The 18,721-nt window shown below is 69.5% G+C and overlaps 1 protein-coding gene across 2 annotated transcripts; it reads right to left on the reverse strand.

The window, feature by feature from the left end:
* Nucleotides 1-1,224: 1,224 nt before the first annotated feature.
* On the reverse strand, nucleotides 1,225-17,873 carry CORO1A (coronin 1A). Of its 2 annotated transcripts, XM_045013321.1 has the most exons (12): nucleotides 17,837-17,873; nucleotides 12,703-12,880; nucleotides 11,160-11,362; nucleotides 7,840-7,962; nucleotides 7,089-7,218; nucleotides 6,818-6,999; nucleotides 5,557-5,676; nucleotides 4,726-4,830; nucleotides 4,498-4,643; nucleotides 2,982-3,039; nucleotides 2,318-2,530; nucleotides 1,225-1,735 (listed from the first exon to the last, which is right to left on the reverse strand). In XM_045013321.1, exons 3-12 carry the CDS (start codon nucleotides 11,355-11,357, stop codon nucleotides 1,637-1,639), a joined length of 1,374 nt encoding a protein of 457 aa, XP_044869256.1. In that variant the 5' UTR covers nucleotides 11,358-11,362; nucleotides 12,703-12,880; nucleotides 17,837-17,873; the 3' UTR covers nucleotides 1,225-1,636. The 2 variants fall into 2 exon arrangements, with proteins under 2 accessions (XP_044869256.1, XP_044869255.1); XM_045013320.1 differs by lacking the exon at nucleotides 17,837-17,873 and having other exon boundaries at nucleotides 12,703-13,094.
* Nucleotides 17,874-18,721: the final 848 nt, after the last annotated feature.

Below are 18,721 nucleotides of genomic sequence, written 5' to 3' on the forward strand. Positions count from 1 at the left end.
GTGCTCCTCACTCCCGACCCGCAGCCCCTGCCAGCCCTGCCCTGCCCCCCCCAGCTCTGCTGGTGCCCCTCACTCCCGACCCGCAGCCCCTGCCAGCCCTGCCCTGCCCCCCCCCAGCTCTGCCGGTGCCCCTCACTCCCGACCCGCAGCCCCCTGCCAGCCCAGCCCTGCCAGTGCTCCTCACTCCCGACCCGCAGCCCCTGCCAGCCCTGCACTGCCCCCCCCCAGCTCTGCCGGTGCCCCTCACTCCCGACCCGCAGCCCCTGCCAGCCCAGCCCTGCCAGTGCTCCTCACTCCCGACCCGCAGCCCCTGCCAGCCCTGCACTGCCGGTGCCCCTCACTCCCGACCCGCAGCCCCTGCCAGCCCTCCCCTGCCAGTGCTCCTCACTCCCGACCCGCAGCCCTGCCCTGCCCCCCCCAGCTCTGCCGGTGCCCCTCACTCCCGACCCGCAGCCCCGGCCAGCCCAGCCCTGCCGGTGCCCCTCACTCCCGACCCGCAGCCCCTGCCAGCCCTGCCCTGCCAGTGCTCCTCACTCCCGACCCGCAGCCCTGCCCTGCCCCCCCCAGCTCTGCTGGTGCCCCTCACTCCCGACCCGCAGCCCCTGCCAGCCCAGCCCTGCCAGTGCTCCTCACTCCCGACCCGCAGCCCCTGCCAGCCCTGCCCTGCCCCCCCCAGCTCTGCTGGTGCCCCTCACTCCCGACCCGCAGCCCCTGCCAGCCCTGCCCTGGCCCCCCCCCGCTCTGCCGGTGCCCCTCACTCCCGACCCGCAGCCCCCTGCCAGCCCAGCCCTGCCAGTGCTCCTCACTCCCGACCCGCAGCCCCTGCCTGCCCTGCCCCCCCCAGCTCTGCCGGTGCCCCTCACTCCCGACCCGCAGCCCCTGCCAGCCCAGCCCTGCCAGTGCTCCTCACTCCCGACCCGCAGCCCCCTACTAGCCCAGCCCTGCCCGTCCCGCAGCCATACCCACTATTCCTGGAGGACCCAACTGGGGGATTTCAGGTTATGAATTGGGAGGGGGGCAGTTGAACCATTTGTGGCTTTAACAATCCCTTGGTTCAATGTGTCCTGCAAAGCTGCCATCAGTAGCCTTCAGAGTAAACACACGTCCCTGCTCTATCGAAGCCTCAGGGCCGTGACGCGTGGAGGCATCCGCCGTTTCCCCCCCCTCTCCACCATTGGGGGGGTCTCAGCCACCCCCCACCCCCAGCACAAAGCGAGGCACAGGTGCTATTTACAAAGTTTATTTGTAGAAACCTTCACAGCAGAAAGACACTGGCATCCGTCCCCTCCCCTGGGGTGGCCCCCCAGTTCCGCCGTATCCCCCCATTATTCCCCCCACCCCCCATGACTTAAAAAAACAAGGTAAAAAAGATAAAAGCTTCTCTGTACAGGGCGGGAGGGATCCGGCCTCCCAGAGACTGGGGGGGGGGGGAAGGGGGGTTATGGGGGCATTTGAGGGTTACCTGGGCAGGACCTGGCCCCCCACAAAGGTGGGTCTCTGGCCATGGCAGATGCTGGGGGGGGGGGCAGGAGGAGGCTCCAGCAGCAAAGCTTGTGGGGGGCAGGGGGGTTCCAGTGTCATGGGGAAGCCCTGAGTTGGACAGAAGGTTGGGGTGGGGGACAGAGGCTCCCCCCGGCTATTTGGCAGCCTGCGCCTCCAGCACCGCGATGCGTCGCTCCTGCTCCGCTACCGTCGCCTGCAGCTGCCGCACGTCCTCGGTCAACTTCTCCAGCGCCTGGGGAGGGGGAGAGCTCGTGTGCTGCCCCTCACTCCCGACCCGCAGCCCCTGCCGGCCCAGCCATGGGGTCCCCTCCCCCAGCCCCACCGGTGCCCCTCACTCCCGACCCGCAGCCCCTGCCGGCCCAGCCATGGGGTCCCCTCCCCCAGCCCCACCGGTGCCCCTCACTCCCGACCCGCAGCCCCTGCCGGCCCAGCCATGGGGTCCCCTCCCCCAGCCCCACCGGTGCCCCTCACTCCCGACCTGCAGCCCCTGCCGGCCCAGCCATGGGGTCCCCTCCCCCAGCCCCACCGGTGCCCCTCACTCCCGACCTGCAGCCCCTGCCGGCCCAGCCATGGGGTCCCCTCCCCCAGCCCCACCGGTGCCCCTCACTCCCGACCCGCAGCCCTTGCCGGCCCAGCCATGGGGTCCCCTCCCCCAGCCCCACCGGTGCCCCTCACTCCCGACCCGCAGCCCCTGCCAGCCCAGCCCCATCGGTGCCCCTCACTCCCGACCCGCAGCCCCTGCCGGCCCAGCCATGGGGTCCCCTCCCCCAGCCCCACCTGTGCCCCCAACCCTCAGCCCCCCCCCTTGTCTCACCCCAGGGCTGCCCCCGTCGGAGCAGGTCTGGCTCCGGCGCGGCTCCAGGATGCTCTTGTTGACTTTGAACTCCCGGCTCTTGGGCGGGACGTATCCGTCCTTCAGGGAGATGAGCAGGGGGCCGGCGTCCTTGCCCCCGAACCATTCTTCTGCCGTCAGCGCGGGGTCGGGCCCGGCCGTGTCGGGGTACAGGTCCTCCTGGAACAGGTCTGACTGCGGGAGAAGAGAGCCAGCATGGGTCCCAGGCGTCCGGGCTCACAGCCCCGCTCCCCAAGCCGGGATGGAACCCAGGCGTCCGGGCTCACAGCCCCGCTCCCCAAGCCGGGATGGAACCCAGGCGTCCGGGCTCACAGCCCCCCTCCCCAAGCCGGGATGGAACCCAGGCCTCCAGGCTCGCAGCCCCCCTCCCCAAGCCGGGATGGAACCCAGGCGTCCGGGCTCACAGCCCCGCTCCCCAAGCCGGGATGGAACCCAGGCGTCCGGGCTCACAGCCCCTCCCCAAGCCGGGATGGAACCCAGGCGTCCGGGCTCACAGCCCCCCTCCCCAAGCCGGGATGGAACCCAGGCCTCCAGGCTCGCAGCCCCTCCCCAAGCCGGGATGGAACCCAGGTGTCCGGGCTCACAGCCCCACCCCCTCCTCTAACCACCAGACCCCCCAGCTCACCTTGCGGGGCACCGTCATGGCAATGGGTTCACATCTGCGCTCATGGAGTTTGTAGAATCTGAAATGCAGAGGGAAGGGGGGTCAGGGTGGCGGGGGGGGGTCTCTTGGGATCCTGGCAGTGGAGGGGATTGGGGGGCTGAGTGATGGGGTTAGATGTTCTTCCTGTGCTGCCCCAGCCCGGCGCAGACCTCAAGCGAAACACCCAATGACCACGAGGTCCGTTAAGGGACGAAGGTGCCAGGCCAGGTTCATTGTCGGCGAGGCAGGTCCTAGGATCCCGCAGACTCGGCCACACCAATAATACAGGGAGCAGCTCGGTGAAGGGCAGGACTTTCCACTTCCCCCTCGGCCAGCCAGAGACGCTCCCTTGGAGACTCCATTTTATACAGAGACACAAACCAGTTAGGTCCTGGCTCCCACCCTGGGGGGTCAGCGCGTCCCTGTTCTCTTTGGGGAGGTGCTGGGGTGGGGTGTTCGGGTCCCACCCATCTGGGATGGGGGCGCAAGTGTCCTGGGCCCAGCACCTCTCAGGAGGGTCTTCCCCAGCCTGGCTCTGCTTGAGCCCAGCCTCTGTGTCTCACTTCCAGCCGCGGGGGGGCCTGGAGGAGGCTGGGGGGGAATTCGGGGGGCTCAGGGATTGTTGGGGGTGCGCAGTGGGGCTGGGCCCAGGGGAGGGGGGGGGCTCAGGGATTGTTGGGGGTGCGCAGTGGGGCTGGGCCCAGGGGAGGTGGGGGGCTCAGGGATTGTTGGGGGTGCGCAGTGGGGCTGGGCCCAGGGGAGGCTGGGGGCTGGAGGGGAATTCGGGGGGCTCAGGGATTGTTGGGGGTGCGCAGTGGGGCTGGGCCCAGGGGAGGGGGGGGGCTCAGGGATTGTTGGGGGTGCGCAGTGGGGCTGGGCCCAGGGGAGGTGGGGGGCTCAGGGATTGTTGGGGGTGCGCAGTGGGGCTGGAGGGGAATTCGGGGGGCTCAGGGATTGTTGGGGGTGCGCAGTGGGGCTGGGCCCAGGGGAGGTGGGGTGGCTGGAGGGGAATTCGGGGGGCTCAGGGATTGTTGGGGGTGCGCAGTGGGGCTGGAGGGGAATTCGGGGGGCTCAGGGATTGTTGGGGGTGCGCAGTGGGGCTGGGCCCAGGGGAGGGGGGGGGCTCAGGGATTGTTGGGGGTGCGCAGTGGGGCTGGAGGGGAATTCGGGGGGCTCAGGGATTGTTGGGGGTGCGCAGTGGGGCTGGGCCCAGGGGAGGTGGGGGGCTCAGGGATTGTTGGGGGTGCGCAGTGGGGCTGGAGGGGAATTCGGGGGGCTCAGGGATTGTTGGGGGTGCGCAGTGGGGCTGGGCCCAGGGGAGGTGGGGTGGCTGGAGGGGAATTCGGGGGGCTCAGGGATTGTTGGGGGTGCGCAGTGGGGCTGGAGGGGAATTCGGGGGCCTCAGGGATTGTTGGGGGTGCGCAGAGGGGCTGGGCCCAGGGGAGGGGGGGGGCTCAGGGATTGTTGGGGGTGCGCAGTGGGGCTGGGCCCCCCGTACCGGGCGATCTCGCACTTGCTGACGTCCAGGCCGCGCTTGGGCATCCAGCCGCCCCCGCGCTGGGACTCCTTGGAGCTGTAGAGGGACAGGAAGTGCAGGTAGGGGGCCTCGGGCGTCACCTCGAAGTAGCGGATGGAGCTGTCGCCCTGTGGGGGGGACAGACGGGGGGTCAGTGGGGGGAGCTGGGAGCCCAGTGGGCTGCCCCGGACGCCTGGGTCCCGCGCCGACCTTGCCGCAGAGGTAGACCATGCCGGTGTCCGGGTCGTAGTGGGGGAGCAGGACCCCGCTGCTGGTGTCCAGCTCCTGCAGGTTCATGGGCTCCTCCAGGTGCGCCTGGGGGGGAGGAGAGGGGGTCAGGCTCCCTCAGCGCCACCTGCTGCTCACTCAGGGAGGGGCTGGGCAGAGGGAGGGGGGCGGGGCTAGAACAGAGGGTTGAGGGGGCGGTTTCTCCCTGGCTCCCACATCACAACCTGTCACTTGCTGGGGGGGGGGGTAGGCAGGGTCTCCCTGGGTCGGTAAGGGGGGGGGTCTCACTGGGGGACGGGGGTGGGGGGCAGGGGCAGGGTCTCACTGGATCCCAGAGGGTGGGGGCGGGGGGGTCTCACCGGGGGAGGGGGGGCGGGGGCAGGGTCTCACTGGGGGAGGGGGGGGCGGCAGGGTCTCACTGGGTCCCATGGGGTGGGGGCGGGGGGGTCTCACCGGGTCCCGAGGGAGTGGGGGCAGGGGCAGGGTCTCACTGGGTCCCATGGGGTGGGGTGGGGGCGGGGGGGGGTCTCACCGGGTCCCGAGGGAGGGGAGGCGGGGGCAGGGTCTCACTGGGGGAGGGGGGGCGGCAGGGTCTCACTGGGTCCCGTGGGGTGGGGTGGGGTGGGGGCGGGGGGGGTCTCACCGGGTCCCGAGGGAGGGGGGGCGGGGGCAGGGTCTCACCGGGGGAGGGGGGGGGGGTCTCACCGGGTCCCGAGGGAGGGGGCGGGGGCAGGGTCTCACTGGGGGAGGGGGGGCGGCAGGGTCTCACTGGGTCCCGTGGGGTGGGGTGGGCTGGTGGCGGGGGGGTCTCACCGGGTCCCACAGCGCCACCTGGCGCTCGCTCATGCGGCTGAAGCCGGTGGTGAGGATCTTGCCGTCGTCCAGCAGGACAGCGCGGACCGGCCGGGAGCCCTCGTGGGGGCTGGCCTTTTCCTGTGGGGAGACGGGGGTCACAGAGACAGGAAACCAGCCCATAGCCCTGCCCCTGTATCCCCCATAGCCCCGCCCCAGGTCATAGCCCCGCCCCTGTATCCCCCATAGCCCTGCCCCAGGCCATAGCCCCGCCCCCGTATCCCCCATAGCCCCGCCCCCGTATCCCCCATAGCCCCGCCCCTGTATCCTCATAGCCCCACCCTAGGTCATAGCCCCACCCCATATCCCACATAGCCCCACCCTAGGTCATAGCCCCGCCCTGTATCCCTCATAGCCCCACCCTGGGTCATAGCCCCGCCCCCGCATCCCCCATAGCCCCGCCCCAGGTCATAGCCCCGCCCCTGTATCCCCCATAGCCCTGCCCCAGGCCATAGCTCCACCCTGTATCCCCCATAGCCCCACCCTGTATCCCCCATAGCCCCGCCCCCAGGTCATAGCCCCGCCCCTGTATCCTCATAGCCCCACCCTAGGTCATAGCCCCGCCCCATATCCCACATAGCCCCACCCTAGGTCATAGCCCCGCCCTGTATCCCTCATAGCCCCACCCTGGGTCATAGCCCCGCCCCCGTATCCCCCATAGCCCTGCCCCAGGTCATAGCTCCGCCCCTGTATCCCCATAGCCCCGCCCCCATGTCATAGCCCCGCCCCATAGCCCCACCCTAGGTCATAGCCCCGCCCCATATCCCCATAGCCCCACCTAGGTCATAGCCCCGCCCTGTATCCCTCATAGCCCCACCCTGGGTCATAGCCCCGCCCCCGTATCCCCCATAGCCCCACCCTGGGTCATAGCCCCGCCCCCGTATCCCCCATAGCCCTGCCCCAGGTCATAGCTCCGCCCCATAGCCCCACCCTAGGTCATAGCCCCGCCCCATATCCCCATAGCCCCACCCTAGGTCATAGCCCCGCCCCGTATCCCCCATAGCCCCACCCTAGGTCATAGCCCCGCCCTGTATCCCCCATAGCCCCACCCTGGGTCATAGCCCCGCCCCCGTATCCCCCATAGCCGCGCCCCAGGTCATAGCCCCGCCCCTGTATCCCCATAGCCCCGCCCCCAGGTCATAGCCCCGCCCTGTATGCCCCATAGCCCCGCCCCGTATCCCCCATAGCCCCGCCCCGGGCCATAGCCCCGCCCCCCACTCACGGCGAGCACGCGGCCGGAGCGGGGCTCGATCACGCGGACCCGGCGGTCCCGGCAGGAGGTGCAGAGGCGGGACCCGTCGCGGCTCCAGGCCACGCTGTAGATGGTGTCGGGGTGCAGGTCCCGCAGCTCCCGCAGCGCCTGGCCCGAGCCCACGTCCCACAGCAGCACGGCGTTGTCACAGCCTGGGGGGGCAGGGGAGGGTCAGCGGGGGAGGGGCAAGGGGGGCAGGGCGGAGGGGGAGGGGCAGGGCGCCCCCAGCTCCCGGCAGTACCTGCGCTCAGCAGCACGTTCTGGGCCGTAGGGTGCCAGGCCACGATGCCAACACGCTTCGAGTGCCCCTCCAGCGTGACCAGCGGCTCCGTCAGGGGGCGCACCAGCCCCCCGTCCGGTACCTCCCACACCTGGGAGGAGAGAGCGGGTCAGCCTGGCCCCACACGCCCTGGGGGGAGCAGCCTGGGGCCTCTGGATCCACCCGCTGCCACCCCCCGCTCACCACGATGGTGCCCCCCTGCCCTGCTCACCATGATGGTGCAGCCCCCCCGCTCACCATGACAGTGTCCCCCCGCTCACCATCCTGGTGCAGCCCAGACCCCCATTCACCATGACGGTGCCCCTGCCCCGCCGCTCACCATGACGGTGCCCGTGCCCCCCCGCTCACCATGACAGTGTCCCCCTGCTCACTATGATAGTGCAGCCCCACCCCCACTCACCATGACAGTGTCCCCCCGCTCACCATCCTGGTGCAGCCCAGACCCCCATTCACCATGATGGTGCAGCCCCCCCCCGGCTCACCATGACAGTGCCCCTGCCTCCCCCGCTCACCATGATGGTGCCCCTGCCCCCCCGCTCACCATGACGGTGCCCCTGCCCCCCCGCTCACCATGACGGTGCAGCCCCCCCCAATCACCATGACGGTGCCCCTGCCCCCCCGCTCACCATGATGGTGCAGCCCCCCCCAATCACCATGACGGTGCCCCTGCCCCCCCGCTCACCATGACGGTGCCCCTGCCCCCCCCGCTCACCATGACGGTGCAGTCCTCGGAGCCGCTGGCAATGATGTTGTCGTTGTGGGGGCACCACTCGATGTCCAGCACCGGGGCCGTGTGTCCGCACACCAGGGGCTGGGACTTGTCCAGGCGCCCGGTCTGCGGGTAGAGGAGCAGAGTTAGGACCCAGGCGTCCGAGATCCCCGCCCTTCACCCCACTGCACCCTGGCTCCTGACTGCAGTTACAGGCTTTGTCCACCAGGGGGGGAAATAGAGGCTTCACCCTTTGCACTGGGAAGGGTGAGGGGGATTCTCCCCTTTGCTGCCCCCTCCGACAGCCCCCTCAGGGGGTGCAGCCCTGAGACTCCCTGAATATCTGTGGGGCAGGTGGGAGTCAGGGTTGCGGCAGTTGAAGAGTGGGGCGTAGTGCTTAGAACAGGGGGCTGGGAGCCCGGACTCCTGGGTTCTCTCCCGGCTCTGGGAGGGGAGTGGGGGCTGGTGGGTTAGAGCAGGGGGGCTGGGAGCCAGGACTCCTGGGTTCTCTCCCTGGCTCTGGGAGGGGAGTGGGGTCTGGTGGTTAGAGCAGGGGGGGCTGGGAGCCAGGACTCCTGGGTTCTCTCCCGGCTCTGGGAGGGGAGTGGGGTGGGGTGGTTAGAGCAGGGGGGGCTGGGAGCCAGGACTCCTGGGCTCTCTCCCTGGCTCTGGGAGGGGAGTGGGGGCTGGTGGTTAGAACAGGGGGGGCTGGGAGCCAGGACTCCTGGGTTCTCTCCCCGGCTCTGGGAGGGGAGTGCGGGCAGGTGGGTTAGAGCAGGGGGGGCTGGGAGCCAGGACTCCTGGGTTCTCTCCCCGGCTCTGGGAGGGGAGTGCGGGCAGGTGGGTTAGAGCAGGGGGGGCTGGGAGCCAGGACTCCTGGGTTCTCTCCCGGCTCTGGGAGGGGAGTGGGGGCTGGTGGGTTAGAGCAGGGGGGGCTGGGAGCCAGGACTCCTGGGTTCTCTCCCGGCTCTGGGAGGGGAGTGGGGGCTGGTGGGTTAGAGCAGGGGGGCTGGGAGCCAGGACTCCTGGGTTCTCTCCCGGCTCTGGGAGGGTGGATTAAGTGTGTGTGGAGAGTCCCTGCGGCTCCCCCCATGGCCTCAGGGCCAGGGGAGTTTCCCGGGGAGGGGGGACGGGTATCTGGCTGTGTCCGTCTTGCGACACTGCTCCCAGCCCCAGTGCCCCAGACGTGCCCATAAAAGGCGACATGAGCCCTTCCCCCGCCGTGGGGCAGGAAACGTGGTGAGAACGCAGCAGGGTCTGGTAGCGGGACGGCTGCTCCTTCAGCACCAGCTCCCTGGGGTCCCTCCTAGGCTTCCACCCACAGGCCAGGACTCCTGGGTTCCTATGTGACTCTTCCCTGACCCCACACCCACCCAGATTCCTGGGTCCCTCCTTATCCCCCCATTGACAGTCCCTCCCCCACTGCATGCCACACCCACTGAGCACAGAATCCCCCTCCCAGCTCCCCCCGTCGTCCCCCTGAGTAGCCAGGTGGCACCCACAAAAATGGCAGTGCCAGAAAAAAGTTCCCCAGGGATTGAGGAATGATGGGAAATTCCCTCACAGCCAGGCCAGGACTGGCCAAGGGGCTAAAACCAGAGACATGGGGTGTGTGGCGCCAGGGCTGGGCTGGCAGGGGCTGCGGATCGGGAGTGAGGGGCACCGGCAGAGCTGGGGGGGGCAGGGCTGGGCTGGCAGGGGCTGCGGGTCGGGAGTGAGGGGCACCGGGAGAGCTGGGGGGGGCAGGGCTGGGCTGGCAGGGGCTGCGGGTCGGGAGTGAGGGGCACCGGCAGAGCTGGGGGGGGCAGGGTTGGGCTAGCAGGGGCTGCGGGTCAGGAGTGAGGGGCACCGGCAGGGCTGGACTGGCAGGGGCTGCGGGTCGGGAGTGAGGGGCACCGGCAGAGCTGGGGGGGGCAGGGCTGGGCTGGCAGGGGCTGCGGGTCGGGAGTGAGGGGCACCGGCAGAGCTGGGGCTGCGGGTCGGGAGTGAGGGGCACCGGCAGAGCTGGGGGGGGGAGGGGTTCTCTCTTTGCTCAGTTTTTCTGCTCCGGTCACGATGGAGTCACAAGACGGAGCATCCTGGGAGCTGAGGGTCCCTCCAAGGCCTCATGCTGCCGCCCCCTTCCCCCGGGCCAGGGAAGGACACAGGGCCCTTTATCCCCCAGCTGCCCCTCACTCCTGACCCGCAGCCCCTGCCCCCCCATTCCAACGGTGCCCCTCACTCCCGACCCGCAGCCCCTCCCCCCCAGCCCCCATGCTTAGGTAATGTTCTATCTCTCTCCATCTGTCTGCGTTTCCGGGGGGGGGGGGGTGTTTTGTGAAACCGCCAAACAGGCAGATCTTGACTTTTTTGCCTTAAATGGCTCCAAATTTGAACCTGGGGCGGAAGCAGGCGTGTAAAAGGGGAAGTGGGTTTGGGGGGAGGGGGGGCAGGTCTGAGACAGCTCAGCCCTCGCCCAGTCGAACTGGGGCTGCGTGGCACCGGGGGGGGGGTCGGGTCAGGTCACAGCTGGATCCCCTGTGCAATGAGCCCAACAAGAGAGACACCGCGACTAGCAGGGGCTGCGGTTCAGGAGTGAGGGGCACCGAGGGGGCTGGGGGGGCTGCGGGTTGGGAGTGAGGGGCACCAGGGGGGCTGGGGGGGCTGCGGGTCGGGAGTGAGGGGCACCGGCAGGGCTGTGGGGCTGCGGGTCGGGAGTGAGGGGCACTAGGGGGGCTGCGGGTCGGGAGTGAGGGGCACCGGCAGGGCTGGGGGGCTGCGGGTTGGGAGTGAGGGGCACCAGGGGGGCTGGGGGGGCTGCGGGTCGGGAGTGAGGGGCACCAGGGGGGCTGGGGGGGCTGCGGGTCGGGAGTGAGGGGCACCGGCAGGGCTGAGGTGCTGCGGTAAGGCAGAGAGGGGCACTAGGGGGGCTGCGGGTCGGGAGTGAGGGGCACCGGCAGGGCTGGGGGGCTGCGGGTTGGGAGTGAGGGGCACCAGGGGGGCTGGGGGGGCTGCGGGAGGGGATTGAGGGGCACCAGGGGGGCTGGGGGGCTGCGGGTCGGGAGTGAGGGGCACCGGCAGGGCTGGGGGGCTGCGGGTCGGGAGTGAGGGGCACCGGCAGGGCTGGGGGGCGGCGGGTAGGGGGTGAGGGGCACCAGGGGGGCTGGGGGGGCTGCGGGTCGGGAGTGAGGGGCACTGGCAGGGCTGGGGGGCTGCGGGTCGGGAGTGAGGGGCACCAGGGGGGCTGGGGGGGCTGCGGGTCGGGAGTGAGGGGCACCAGGGGGGCTGGGGGGGCTGCGGGTCGGGAGTGAGGGGCACCGGCTGGGTGGGGGGGGCGGAGTTACCTTGGCCAGGGGCAGCACCATAAAGGCCCCTCCCCCACTGGCCTCCACAATCATGGCCAGGAATTTGGGGTTCACGGAGCAGAAGCTGCTGTCCCAGGTGGTCTGCGAGATCCGCACGTCGTCGTAGCACTGGTCGGCCTTCGCCGGCTGCCCGAACACATGGCGGAACTTGCTGCTGCGCACGACTTTCCGGCTCATGGCAGCTGGGGAGAGACGCAGGGTCACCGGTGCCCCTCACTCCCGACCCGCAGCCCCACAGCCCTGCCGGTGCCCCTCACTCCCGACCCGCAGCCCCACAGCCCTGCCGGTGCCCCTCACTCCCGACCCGCAGCCCCACAGCCCTGCCGGTGCCCCTCACTCCCGACCCGCAGCCCCACAGCCCTGCCGGTGCCCCTCACTCCCGACCCGCAGCCCCACAGCCCTGCCGGTGCCCCTCACTCCCGACCCGCAGCCCCACAGCCCTGCCGGTGCCCCTCACTCCCGACCCGCAGCCCCACAGCCCTGCCGGTGCCCCTCACTCCCGACCCGCAGCCCCACAGCCCTGCCGGTGCCCCTCACTCCCGACCCGCAGCCCCACAGCCCTGCCGGTGCCCCTCACTCACTCCCGACCCGCAGCCCCACAGCCCCGCCGGTGCCCCTCACTCCCGACCCGCAGCCCCACAGCCCTGCCGGTGCCCCTCACTCCCGACCCGCAGCCCCACAGCCCTGCCGGTGCCCCTCACTCCCGACCCGCAGCCCCACAGCCCTGCCGGTGCCCCTCACTCCCGACCCGCAGCCCCACAGCCCTGCCGGTGCCCCTCACTCCCGACCCGCAGCCCCACAGCCCTGCCGGTGCCCCTCACTCCCGACCCGCAGCCCCACAGCCCCACTGGTGCCCCTCACTCCTGCCCCCCAGCCCGCCCAGCCCCAGTAATCCCCTCTGCTGAGACCCCTCCCCATGCCCCCAGGTAGCCGTCTCCACCATCACCCTGCCTGTCCCTCCCAGCCACTGCAAGCGTCTTCACAGCTCAGTATGTGAGTCCCCAGGGCTCTGCAGGGAGCTTGGCTGGGAGGAGGAGACCCAAAGTGCAGAGTATCAGAGGGGAGCCGTGTTAGTCTGGTTCTGTACAAGCAGCAAAGAATCCTGTGGCACCTTATAGACTAACAGACGTTTTGCAGCATGAGCTTTCGTGGGTGATACCCACCCACCTTGCATCCGAAGAAGTGGGGATTCACCCACGAAAGCTCATGCTGCAAAACGTCTGTTAGTCTATAAGGTGCCACAGGATTCTTTGCTCCAAAGTGCATAGAAATAGGCCGGCCAAGAGAACCCAGGAGTCCTGGCTCCAGCCCCCTCCCAGAGTCAGAATCTGGGAGTCCTGGCTCCCAGCCCCCTCCCAGAGCCAGAACCCAGGAGTCCTGGGTCCCAGCCCGGTCCCAGAGATAGAACCCAGGAGTCCTGGCTCCCAGCCCCCTCCCAGAGCCAGAACCCAGGAGTCCTGGCTCCCAGCCCCCTCCCAGAGCCAGAACCCAGGAGTCCTGGCTCCCAGCCCCCTGCTCTCACCAGCTCCAGATGCTCTGGTGTCACAGTGAATCCGGAGGCTGCAGATCAGAGCATTTTAACGCCCTTCGCTGTCACAGCTCGGTGGGGGTGGCGCCTTAAAGGGACAGGACAGGCGCGGGGAGGGGCCTTGGACACCCCCCTTCACTTCCCCGGTCTGGGACCCACGGGCCGGCTCGCTCTGGGAGGAAGGGAACCGGGGTGGAAATAAGGTGCAGGGAAAACAGCTGTAAGAGACCGAGCTGGGGCACGGGACCCCGGCGTCCGGGCTGGCAGCACCAGGACCCAACCCCCAGGTGGCTCTTCAGTGAAACAGGCAACTGGCCGTCGTCTCCCGCCCGTCCGGCCTTCCCCAGGCACCTCGGGCCAGGCATGGCGGGTGTGTCTCCAGCCACCTCTGTCTGTCTGTCCGTCCCCAACCCCCCTCGATCCACCCACCCACCCCCACACCCCCTCGATCCATCCATCCACCCCCACACCCCCCTCGATCCTCCACCCACCCCCACACCCCCCTCGATCCATCCACCCCCACACCCCCCTCGATCCATCCATCCACCCCCACACCCCCCTCGATCCATCCATCCACCCCCACACCCCCCCTCGATCCTGCCATCCACCCCCACACCCCCCTCGATCCTCCACCCACCCCCACACCCCCCTCGATCCATCCACCCCCACACCCCCCTCGATCCATCCATCCACCCCCACACCCCCCTCGATCCATCCATCCACCCCCACACCCCCCTCGATCCATCCACCCCCACACACCCCTCGATCCATCCATCCACCGCCACCCACCCCCTCGATCTATCCACCCCCACACCCCCCTCGATCCTCCACCCACCCCCACACACCCCTCGATCCATCCATCCACCGCCACCCACCCCCTCGATCCACCCACCCCCACACCCCCCTCGATCCACCCACCCACCCCCACACCCCCCTCGATCCATCCATCCACCCCCACACCCCCCTCGATCCATCCACCCCCACACACCCCCTCGATCCTCCACCCACCCCCACACCCCCCTCGATCCATCCATCCACCCCCACACCCCCCTTGATCCATCCACCCCCACACCCCCCTCGATCCACCCACCCACCCCCACACCCCCCTCGACCCTCCCCCCACCCCCACACCCCCCTCGATCCATCCATCCCCCGCCAAACTCGCGTGTATCCATCCAACACCTCACCCCCCTCGATCCACCCACCCACCCCCACACCCCCCTCGATCCTCCACCCACCCCCACACCCCCGTCGATCCACCCACCCCCACACACCCCTCGATCCACCCACCCCCACACCCCCCTCGATCCTCCACCCACCCCCCACACCCCCCTCGATCCTCCACCCACCCCCACACCCCCCCTCGATCCACCCATCCACCCCCACACCCCCCTCGATCCTCCACCCACCCCCACACACCCCTCGATCCATCCACCCCCACACCCCCCTCGATCCATCCACCCCCACACCCCCCTCGATCCATCCATCCACCCCCACCCGCGCCTCGATGCTCCACCCACCCCCGCACCCCCCTCGATCCATCCATCCACCCCCCACACCCCCTCGATCCTCCACCCCCACACCCCCTCGATCCTCCACCCCACACCCCCCTGGATCCATCCATCCACCGCCACCCCCCCCCTCGATCTATCCCCCCCCACACCCCCCTCGATCCTACACACACCCCCACACCCCCCTCGATCCATCAATCCACCGCCACACCCCCCTCGATCCATCCACCCACCCCCACACCCCCTCGATCCGTCCACCCACCCCCACACCCCCCTCGATCCTCCACCCACCCCCACACCCCCCTCGATCCATCCATCCACCGCCACCCACCCCCTCGATCCATCCACCCCCACACCCCCCTCGATCCATCCCCCCCCACACCCCCTCGATCCACCCACCCCCACACCCCCCTCGATCCATCCATCCACCCCCACACCCCCCTCGATCCACCCACCCCCACACCCCCCTCGATCCATCCATCCACCCCCACACCCCCCTCGATCCATCCATCCACCCCCACACCCCCCTCGATCCACCCACCCCCACACCCCCCTCGATCCATCCATCCACCCCCACACCCCCCTCGATCAATCCATCCACCCCCACACACCCCTCGATCCTCCACCCACCCCCACACCCCCCTCGATCCATCCATCCACCGCCACCCACCCCCTCGATCCTCCACCCACCCCCACACCCCCCTCGATCCTCCACCCACCCCCACACCCCCCTCGATCCTCCACCCACCCCCACACCCCCCTCGATCCATCCATCCACCGCCACCCACCCCCTCGATCCATCCACCCACCCCCACACCCCCTCGATCCATCCACCCACCCCCACACCCCCCTCGATCCTCCACCCACCCCCCCACCCCCCTCGCTCCTTCCGCCCACCCCCACACCCCCTCGATCCATCCACCCCCACACCCCCCTCGATCCATCCACCCACCCCCACACCCCCTCGATCCATCCACCCACCCCCACACCCCCCTCGATCCTCCACCCACCCCCACACCCCCCTCGATCCATCCACCCCCACACCTCCCTCAATCCATCCACCCACCCCCACACCCCCTCGATCCATCCATCCGCCCCCACACCCCCCTCGATCCATCCACCCCCACACCCCCCTCGATCCATCCATCCACCCCCACACCCCCCTCGATCCTCCACCCACCCCCACACCCCCCTCGATCCATCCATCCACCGCCACCCACCCCCTCGATCCATCCACCCCCACACCCCCCTAGATCCTCCACCCACCCCCACACCCCCCTCGATCCATCCATCCAACCCCACACCCCCCTCGATCCATCCACCCACCCCCACACCCCCCTCGATCCATCCATCCACCCCCACACCCCCTCGATCCTCCACCCCCACACCCCCCTCGATCCATCCATCCACCGCCACCCACCCCCTCGATCCATCCACCCCCACACCCCCCTCGATCCATCCATCCACCCCCACACCCCCCTCGATCCTCCACCCACCCCCACACCCCCCTCGATCCATCCATCCACCGCCACCCACCCCCTCGATCTATCCACCCCCACACCCCCCTCGATCCATCCATCCACCCCCACTCCCCCCTCGATCCTCCACCCACCCCCACACCCCCCTCGATCCATCCACCCCCACACCCCCCTCGATCCTCCACCCACCCCCACACCCCCCTCGATCCATCCATCCACCGCCACCCACACCCCCTCGATCCACCCACCCCCACACCCCCCTCGATCCTCCCACCCCCACACCCCCCTCGATCCATCCACCCCCACACCCCTCTTGATCCAACCACCCCCAGACTCACCTCGATCCATCCATCCACCCCCACACCCCCTCGATCCATCCATCCACCCCCACACCCCCCTCGATCCTCCACCCACCCCCACACCCCCCTCGATCCATCCATCCACCGCCACCCACCCCCTCGATCCATCCACCCCCACACCCCCCTCGATCATCCCCCCACCCCCACACCCCCCTCGATCCATCCATCCACCGCCACACTCCCCCTCGATCCACCCACCCCCACACCCCCTCGATCCATCCACCCCCACACCCCCCTCGATCCATCCATCCACCGCCACCCACCCCCTCGATCCACCCACCCCCACACCCCCCTCGATCCATCCATCCACCCCACACCCCCCACCCACTCGCTCCTCCAGCCTCCCCCGCACCCCCCTCTATCCAGCCATCCACCCCCACACCCCCCTCGATCCATCCACCCCCACACCCCCCTCGATCCATCCATCCACCCCCACACACCCCTCGATCCATCCACCCCCACACCCCCCTCGATCCATCCATCCACCGCCACCCACCCCCTCGATCCACCCACCCCCACACTCCCCTCGATCCATCCACCCACCCCCACACCCCCCTCGATCCATCCATCCACCCCCACACCCCCCTCGATCCTCCACCCACCCCCACACCCCCCTCGATCCATCCATCCACCCCCACACACCCCTCGATCCATCCACCCCCACACACCCCCTCGATCCACCCACCCACACACACCCCTCAATCCATCCATCCACCGCCACCCACCCCCTCGATCCATCCATCCACCCCCACACCCCCCTCGATCCATCCACCCCCACACACCCCCTCGATCCACCCACCCCCACACCCCCCTCGTTCCTCCATCCACCCCCACACCCCCCTCGATCCATCCACCCCCACACACCCCTCGATCCTCCACCCACCCCCACACACCCCTCGATCCACCCATCCACCCCCACACCCCCCTCGATCCATCCACCCCCACACCCCCTCGATCCATCCATCCACCCCCACACCCCCCTCGATCCACCCACCCCCAAAACCCCCCTCGATCCACCCACCCCCACACCCCCCTCGATCCATCCATCCACCCCCACACCCCCCTCGATCCATCCACCCCCACACCCTCCTCGATCCATCCATCCACCGCCACCCACCCCCTCGATCCACCCACCCCCACACACCCCCTCGATCCTCCACCCACCCCCACACCCCCCTCGATCCATCCACCCACCACCACCCTCCCTCGATCCTCCATACACCCCCACACCCCCCTCGATCCATCCACCCACCCCCACACTCCCTCGATCCTCCATCCACCCCCACACCCCCTCGATCCTCCACCCACCCCCACACCCCCTCGATCCATCCACCCCCACACCCCCCTCGATCTATCCATCCACCCCCACACCCCCCTCGATCCACCCACCCCCACACCCCCTCGATCCATCCACCCCCACCGCCCCCTCGATCCATCCACCGCCACCCTCCGCCTCTATAGATCCACCCCCACACCCCCCTTTATCATCCATCCACCCCCACACCCCCCTCGATCCATCCACCCCCACACCCCCCTCGATCCTCCACCCCCACACCCCCCTCGATCGAGCTACCCCCACACCCCCCTCGATCCATCCACCCACCGCCACCCACCCCCTCGATCCACCCACCCCCCCACACCCCTCGATCCACCCACCCCCACACCCCCCTTGATCCTCCACCCCCACACCCCCCTCGATCTATCCACCCCCACACCCCCCTCGATCCATCCACCCACCCCCTCCATCCAGCCCCACAGAGCGGCTCTACCGGCCTCCTACCTAGTCATGCGTGTCTGTCTGTCTGTCCGTCCCCACACACCGCCCCCCCCTCTCGCTCGCTCGCTCTCGATCCCCCCAGCCCAGCAGCTGTCAGGGGGGCGTCAGACACGCCCTGTGCGCTGCCCCTGCCCCACTCTGCCGTGCCCAGCTGGACCCCCCCATGCCCCCAGCTGGAACCCCCCCGAGACCCCCAGCTGGGACCGGCCTGGCATCGCCAGCCCTCGGGGCTCGCCCTGCCGCGTGGGGCGGGGCCGGCTCTGTCACGGAGTGTGGGGGAGTCCGGCCCTGCACCCCTCTTCCTGAACTCACAGTGACTCTCAGCCAGCCAGTAAAACAGAAGGTTTATTGAACAACAGGAACACAGGATACAGCCCAGCTTGTGTCCAGAGCCAGGACCCCTCAATCTGGCCTTTCTGGGGGGTTCAGGGTGCTTGGATCCCAGCCTAGGATCCCCTGAAAACCCACCACCCAGCTCCCAAACCGAAGACTGACTCCACTCCACCCTTCCCTTTGTCTAGCCCCAGCCAGAGGTGAGACCTCCCCTCCCCCAGCCAGGCTCATGTTACAGCTGCATACCTGTCTCTGCCTACCAAGCACACAGACAGTCCCTGCTCTCACCTACCAGCCACACAAACCTCCCTATTCCATCACAGGCTCCCTTCGCGAGCAGCTGATCGTTGCTCTCCGAGCCGTGGGGGGGAGGGGCTGATTTCACACAACCTCCCCCAACACTGAGCTTGGGGCTGCCCTAGAACCCGCTTGGGGGTCAGGGGGGCTCCCTGCCACGTGTCACCTGGGGGGGGTGCGAGGGGAGCAGGGGCCTGTGCAAAGGGCGGGGCCTGCACGGGGATTGTGCGCAGGGGGCGGGGCCTGGGCAAAGGGCGG

This window comes from Mauremys mutica, chromosome 4, assembly GCF_020497125.1.
Source record: "Mauremys mutica isolate MM-2020 ecotype Southern chromosome 4, ASM2049712v1, whole genome shotgun sequence".
NCBI lineage: Eukaryota > Metazoa > Chordata > Testudines > Geoemydidae > Mauremys > Mauremys mutica.

Bases quoted from the DNA above. Each gene is read 5' to 3' on its own strand.
- CORO1A (XM_045013321.1), bottom strand. From the start codon at position 11,357: ATGAGCCGGAAAGTCGTGCGCAGCAGCAAGTTCCGCCATGTGTTCGGG. The intron at 3,040-4,497 runs GTACGGGGGGCC...TCTGCATTTCAG, and splicing joins AGCAAGTGCGAGATCGCCCG to ATTCTACAAACTCCATGAGC. The intron at 1,736-2,317 runs GTGAGACAAGGG...CCCCCTCCCCAG, and splicing joins CCGACGGGGGCAGCCCTGGG to GCGCTGGAGAAGTTGACCGA.